Below are 7,944 nucleotides of genomic sequence, written 5' to 3'. Positions count from 1 at the left end.
TGTTTGGTAGACTTCTGCTATTCAATGAAACACGTATAAAACACGCTATGTAAAAGTATGGACAAAATACTATGAGTGTCACGTAAATACATCTTCTGCTTTTGGAATGATAACGATTTATATATATATATATATATATATATATATATATATATATATATATATATATATATATATATATATACACACACCCTCAAGAACTGACCTAATATACCTGCTCTGTTTACTCATTGAGAAAACTTTTTGGGAGACACATGCATTTCTAGGAAACTAAACTGTACTGCCATAATATATATATATATATATATATATATATATATATATACAGTACTGTATTTGGATGACTGTGTACAGTCATCCATATACAGTAGTGTTTCACAGCTCATCAGTACGACTAGACAAGCAACTACCACAAGCCAGGATCAAAACCTGCTCGCCCCTATGACAGTCAAAGCTTCTAACCATTGCGCTATTCGGCTGCTGCTATGCAAGCAGTGAATTAACAATGTTTTGATGTGAGGTTTGAACTGCCGACTATCAATGCGATGGTTATAGGTTCAATCCCCAGCTAGTCTAGCTGCTCTGATGAGTTGTGATATAATGAAACAGTACTATATGTCGATTGCTATATATATATATATATATATATATATATATATATAGTTATCATATATTAATTTTATGTGAGTAAATGAAGTAGTTAGTAAGTTACATTGTTGCGACACTGGACATGCTAATGTTTCGGACAGATGGTTAGTTAAAACCACGTCCTTGTCGGGCGAGTAAAAAAGTTTCTCTTTCACAGAAGAAATCCAGTTCTTAAAAATATATTTTTCATTTTAAATAAAAAAAATATTCCTTTCATTTAAGAACCGGATTATTACCTCTTTAGTGGAAGACAAATTTTTTTAAGTCGCCTGACGAGGATTTGTGGTTTTAACCAATCGTCTGTCCAAAACATTAGCATGTCCAGTCTCGCGCGACACTGTAAATTTGTCTATATCAATAAAAATATATCTTGCTCTTCTTGAGCACTTTTAATAACCATCGTTAAATTCATGGCTTTTCTCTCTTGAATACCTATAACTTGGGGGTGTATATATATATATATATATATATATATATATATATATATATATATATATATATATATATATATATATATATATATATATATATATATCGTACTTTGGGATAATTGCGCCAAATCCAGGGATATTCTCCACATAGAAAAATGGGCATTATGTCCAACTTTTGCCTCGTGGGGGATTTTTGCTTAAATTTTATATTAATTCAAGTCACAAATCACTTTCTATCCATTTGTTAGTGAAACTGATAAAACAAAATACACTTTTGAATTTCGAAGTGCCATGACATCATCAAATTAGTCATTGTGTTTGAAGTGGCTGATTTGTTGCTTATTATCGTGACCCTTTGAGATTCATAAATAAATTTGAAAACTTTAAACTGATGAATAATATGATGATTTCTGGCTTGGATATATACATATATTTTTTTTTTTTACGTCTTCTTTCCTATTTATTTTGAGCTAAGTTTTAATAAAAGGGAGAAAGGAGATCTCCTATAACAGTTATCTCCCCTTTATTAATGAGGGCGAGGTGTAGTTCTCGTCACACCTGCTCATCAGTAAAAGGGGGATAATTTTTGGAGAATAGCGTTCCTGCAAAAATCTGTCATAGAGGTCAGTTTATATTGAATTTAAACTAAACTCCCCTTCCTTCTTTCATTAAAATAAAATTAGGGTGTTTGTTTATTTTTGTTGTAATTAAAAATCAATTTTCGACTGTTTTGAAGATAAAATTAATTGAAATCGATATTGAGTAGCAAATAAAATGACTAGAATTCAACTTAAAAAGGTAGAAATCAAAATACTGTCGTGGTAATGTGTTTTTATTTTATTTTTTTTTTTAACAAATTAAAACCGTAATTTTCGTACGCGCACCCATCGTATCAAAGAACCGAATTTTGGTTCAGTTTTAAAGACTGGTATTTGGCCATTTTTAATTTTTTTTAATTTTATTTTACTAAAATAATTTTATTTATTTATTTTATTTTATTTTTTTTTAAGTGCCAATAAACGGCTAAGTAAAAACTAAGGAGGGATTACCTTTTTTTTTCGTTTAAAATTAAGTATTAAGTATACCAATGTATAGAACAATCTTTATCGACGTAAGAACCGTGTATATATTTGTAGTATGTTTTTACAAAGGTTTTTATAATCGGTTCATTATTGCATCGCACCAGATGCGGGAAGGCAGCTCGAAAGTGTGTAGTAGCCTCCTCCAAATGATAATGCGGAACAGACGGATAAAGGTGATGGATCTGGTGGGTGCCGATGTTGTGGGTGAGACCGTGAGCCCACCCGTAATGCCGGTCGACGCTCGACAGCTGACCTCTGACGTAGGTCCACTCGGCGTTGCTGTACCAGGGGGTGCCGGCGTCATTGTGGTGGAGGAAGGTCATTATCACCAACCAGGTGGCGTAGACGAAGATCGGCGCGAAGTAGAAATACGCCAAATCGATGAAACCTCTCTTCAAATAGTAGCTGTAGAGGCAGAGTAACCAACCCCCCAGTGATGTCAGAGAGACGTACAAGGCCAGTACGTGCTTCTCGAAGAGAGGGTCGTGCGGGTTGAAGTGGTAGACGCGACGGGGCTTGTAACCCGTGCTCAGGTAGATGAACCAGCCGATACCGAGGGCGAAACCGGGTACCATGGTTCGTTCCTTTTTCAGCTCTTTTTCAATCGGGTAGAATACTTCGTCCTTTTCGAAATTGCCCGTGTTTTTATGGTGGTTTCTGTGGGAGACCTTCCACGCATAATAAGGCACCAGAAGCGGCGTGTGTAGCAGAGTGCCCATGAAGTCATTAAACATCGACCACCTGGAGAAAGATCCGTGGCCGCACTCGTGACCCAGCACGAACACCCCAAACATAATGGTCCCCTGTAATATCCAATAGGTAGGCGTAATTAAAATCCAAAACAACCACGTCGGTAAGAACTTATAAGCTATATCCGTACCGTAATAAAGTCCGATGATCATGACGAGATCCTTAACGACATGGTACATCGAGATGGGGAGACTCGACTCAAAACAATGTTTTGGTAGTTTTCGTTTTATCTCGACGATCGATGGGAGTTTTTCTTTGAGAAACGACTCGGCTCTCATCTCTGGTGGCTGAAGATGATACGGAATTGTACTTTTATCCTGCTCTTTAGAAGATGGATTACGGACATCGCCGTTGCATTTTTTTGAATCGTTACCGGCGTCAGGTGAATATAAAGAAGATGAAGAAAGCTTTTCCTGGCTGCCAGCATCCCCATTTACGCGCCTGGCCCGAGTCTCCATCTTTTCTTTTTTGTTGTTTGTTTTGTCTTATTAGATTGGCTACTGTGGTTGGTTATATTAATATTTTTTATTATGTTTTCTTACCGTTGGGCCTGCTCGTGTTTTTGAATGGTTTGCGCATCGGCAGTCCGTCGCCCGTAAACTATTTATACGTCTAGTTTCACCGTCGAAGACTTGCGCGAATGGAAATAAAGTAAAGAGAGGAGGGAGGGAGAAGGAGAGGTTAGACACTGACGTAAAATTCGCGCATTGATTCAGAGTAAAAAATGAGAGCGAGAAAGAAAGATAGAGAGGGTGAGAGAAAAACAGAGAGAGAGAGGGGGCAACTTTAAAGGGAGAGTGAGAAAGAAAGAAGGTGGGAGAAACACAGAAATAGAAAGAGGGGAGTGAGATGAAGATAGACAGAGAAGGTGGTGAAACGCGAACAAAGAGAGAGAGAGATTAAGAGAAATAGAGAGTGAGAAAGGGAAAGTGAGAAAGAGAGAGAGAGAAAGAAAGGAGGAAGTGAGAGAAAAATAGAGATTTAAACAAATACAAAGTGATGGGGTGTATTACATAGACTTCATTTGAGAGAGTAACGCGAACGCGCTCCTTTGCTCGACGCCATTAAGCTACAACAATACATAAGGTGGGAGAAGAGACAAGATGTCATTGCCTACCATTGTTTCTGTGTGTGTGTGTGTGTGTGTGTGTGTGTGTGTGTGTGTGTGTGTGTGCATTTGCAGTTTCCCTTTTATGTTATCACCTTCTTCTTCTTCTTCTTCTTCTTCTTCTTCTTCTTTCACGACTCACTAAGTTGATATGTCTCTATTCTTTTCGTATCCCTCTTTATAGACTAGTAAGCGTATCTACCCTCAGTCTAGAAGGGGGTTTCCTTTATTGATTGAAGACAGAAAATATCAAACAGATACTACACTTTGCTCCTAGCCCCCTCTCCCCCAAGTCTGTTACGCAAGAGAGTACTTATCCAGCTTGCGACCCAATCTCTTATAACTTTGTGTTCTTCCGCCAGGTTACGTAAGTAATCAAAAAATGTTGAAGCGATTATCCAATCCGCTGTCAGAAGACGACACGTTTTAATGAAATTCATTAAATCAAAAAAGAATTTTAAAATCGAAAATAACTTTCAGGCTCCTATGTTAATGTGAAATCCCTCCTTTCCACATGTTAAGAATGGCTTTCTAAAAAGAAAGTCATTAACACGCGGGAGAAGAGGGAGATCCCGCCGTTTTGAATCAATTGTCTGGCAGTCTTTTCTTCGGCATTTTCCGGCTTGGTGCTTGTGGATGCAGACACAATAGTGGAATTTGGCAGTTAACAAAAATTATTTTGTTATTTAACAAAAATAAAATAACAAAAAAAAAAAAACTTTAGAAAATACCTATTTGTTATTGAAAAATATTAGCGTACACCAAAAATTACGGAAAATGAGCAAGTAAAATTTTAATCAAAAATAATATCAAACTATGTATAAGATTAACGATTTTCGATGGCATGCCGCCATTTGTCGTCTTTATCGTAGAAGAAAAGTTTGTTTTATTTCTCTTGAGCAGCTAAAATGGCGTCGGTTGACTAGTTGAAATTCTTCAATAAAAATAATTGTTAATTTCCGTAATTTTCGGAGTATGCTAATATTTTTCCATAACAAGTAAGTATGTCCTAAATACTTGTAACTGCCATATTCCACTATTGTGGCTACATGTACAAGCATTGGTTGTTTGAGTTTTTTGTTTTGATGATTTAAAAAATATTTTGAAAATTAAATTTAATTATTATCGTATCGTTTGATCATTGAATTATTAATTAAACAAAATTATTATAAAACTATAACTAATTGTTGTTAAGATAATGTTGTTATGGTCCGTATTTATAAAATTATTGGATTTAAATAGTTTCCAAAACATTCGATTTGAAGAATGTTCTAATAATTTTAAAATTAGAAATGACTTTCTGTGCGATAGTTTAAAAACTTCAAAATTCCTTTCAAATTTCGAAGAGTTACGGAATAACTGATATTTTGTTTCCTCAAATATTAAGAAAAGATTAGAAATGACTGGTCTGACTACAAGAAGGGGTACTTGTATAGTTTAATCAAGACATTAAAAAAATGGAAATATCGAGAGAGAGAAAAAAGTTATATTGTACGTATCCGTTGTGGAATGAAGTTCTCCGAAAAAAAAATTCACTTAATTTGATAAAGTAGTTTTTTTTTTTTTTTCATAACAAATCCGATCAAAAGGTAGCCATGTTTCGATTTTTAAGAAGAAAAGCTATTATTTAAGATGGGGAGGGGGTGTCGGCACTTTAAGTCGAGTTATCTCCCCGTGGCGTATTCTAAAAATCCAAACATGGCTATCTTGAGCCCGCTGTAATAAAAACGTGTTTTTTCTGATAAAAAAAAAAAAAAAAAAAAAAAAACCTACTTGATCAAATTAAGTAAATTTTTTTTCGGGGAACTTCAGTCCAAAACGGATATGTACAATATAACCTTTTTTTTTTTTTCTTTTTTTTTTTCTCGATATTTTCATTTTTTAATGTCTTGATTAAACTGTACAAGTACCCAAGAAGGAAACCGAAACGCATTCTGGTGAATTTAATTTCGCAGTCAAGTTCATTTTTATATATATATAGGATTTTTAATTTTTCATTTTATTTTACGCTATTGCATTTATTTTTGAATAACTAAACAATTTAAACTTTTTAGACATCGGCTCCCAAATCAACAGAAATGAAACCATTCTTGTAAAGAACTCTTCCTTGTTGACCGCGGTGTAATAATGCTGATCCTGTGCAGTTCTAGGAGATTCACCCTTCCAGTCTTCGAGAAGAAGTTAGTTTATTGCTAATCGCCTGAGGCACCTCTTACTGGGAATACCGACGGGGTTACCTAGGCATCTTTTGCAGAGTCAGGGTGCTCTTTCTCGATATCGCTTTCTGACACTAGTGTTATATTTCTCACGGTGTGGGTGAAATCAATACCGACAAAACGATTAATATTTTTTTTAAAAAAATGTGTAAGTCACGTAGAAGCGATAAACACATAGACATACGAGAAATTGTCACATATTAATATAGATTCGACTTATGAATTATTTTACATTTTTTGCTTTTTTTTTTTTTTGTTAAATCAATGAAAAGCATCATTTTTTTTTTTTTATTCTTTCAGAAGCAAAAATTGTTGAATGAATCGTACCAGTTGTTCTTGTTGTTAAAAGTCTTTTGAAAGATTTTCAATAAATATTTCAAAAATAATAATCTTTAAAATTGTTCTAGAAAACAAGTAAGTAATGAATGAAGTGGATCTATGAACAATTTTATTCAAAATTACATATTTACCCCCCCCTCCCCTCCAAAGACACCTTTCACCACCAAGAAAGGTGAGTGTACACTGTACAATGTACAGCTGTAGTGCTACATCTGTTTTGCGCCTCTCTCATCTTTCTATGTTTACCCCCTTTCTCCGTCCCCTTCTCTCCCCCTCTCTTTCTCTCCATTTCTGTGTGTCTCTGTTTCTTTTTCTCTATCTATCTATCTATCTATCTATCTATCTATCTATCTATCTATCTATCTATTTCCATTTCTGTCTGTCTCTGTCTCTCTCTCTTTATGCGCGTGCGCGCGTGTATATATATATATATATATATATATATATATATATATATATATATATATATATATATATATATTACCCTTGAAAACTCAGTAACGGGTGATTACAGACACATGTATGCACATATGTAGCCATCAATGTTTGTATAAATAAATTTAATATACCTGCTTTGTTTACTCATTGAACACGATGTCGTTTCATTGGATGTACTTCTAGGAAACTAAACTCTAATGTCATTATATATATATATATATATATATATATATATATATATATATATATATATATATATATATATATATATATATATATATATATATATATATATATATATATATATATATATATAAGATAGCGTAACAAAAAAAAAAAAAAATAATGGCAACTCCTCTCCCAATTTTCGGATTTTGTAATCATGCTCATATGTCTTTATTTCCTTTCAAAGTTGATAAATGGTTTTTCTTCTGAGGAGTTAAGGGCGAAATAAATTCAAAAATTGACATAATAATTACATGAATGATTCTGCACTACGAAACAGGTGCTACCAAGAACTGTGCATGTGAACGTACTTAAAGAAATAAACGGTATGATGGTCAACATCTTGAAATTTGGAATATAGAATTTTGTAATTTATTTGTATATGCTCTGTAGTTACATCGAGCTTTATAAAGTAAAGAATTGGTATAATAAAAAGTAAAAATATAATTGAATAAACATATTTTCCTATATATATATATATATATATATATATATATATATAGAGAGAGAGAGAGAGAGAGAGAGAGAGAGAGAGAGAGAGAGAGAGAGAGAGGGGGGGAATTAGACCTGGAGTCTAACGAGCAGAGTTTATTTTGATGTATCAATAAATGTATTAATACTTCTTTTAAAAGAACACTTAGTACTGTAGAGATATAATAAGCTCAATAGATATATGTATCCTAGAGCTGTATTAATATTGAGTAAAA

At 33.8% G+C, this 7,944-nt stretch overlaps 1 protein-coding gene across 1 annotated transcript; it reads right to left on the bottom strand.

Annotated features, from left to right (window-relative positions):
• Nucleotides 1-1,511: 1,511 nt before the first annotated feature.
• Nucleotides 1,512-3,970, bottom strand: LOC145239788 (sn-1 acyl-lipid omega-3 desaturase (ferredoxin)-like). The gene has a single exon (XM_080103286.1). It carries the CDS (start codon nt 3,367-3,369, stop codon nt 2,155-2,157), a length of 1,215 nt encoding a protein of 404 aa, XP_079959412.1. The 5' UTR covers nt 3,370-3,970; the 3' UTR covers nt 1,512-2,154.
• Nucleotides 3,971-7,944: the final 3,974 nt, after the last annotated feature.

Source organism: Euprymna scolopes, chromosome 19 (assembly GCF_053919585.1).
Source record: "Euprymna scolopes isolate OS-2025 chromosome 19, ASM5391958v1, whole genome shotgun sequence".
NCBI classification, from domain to species: Eukaryota; Metazoa; Mollusca; class Cephalopoda; order Sepiida; family Sepiolidae; genus Euprymna; species Euprymna scolopes.
Note: the sequence above shows the minus strand (reverse complement) of the source record. Positions and strands in the feature narration are given on the sequence as shown.

What these genes read in the sequence shown, in the direction of transcription:
- LOC145239788 (XM_080103286.1), bottom strand. Translation starts at nt 3,369, where the DNA reads ATGGAGACTCGGGCCAGGCGCGTAAATGGGGATGCTGGCAGCCAGGAA.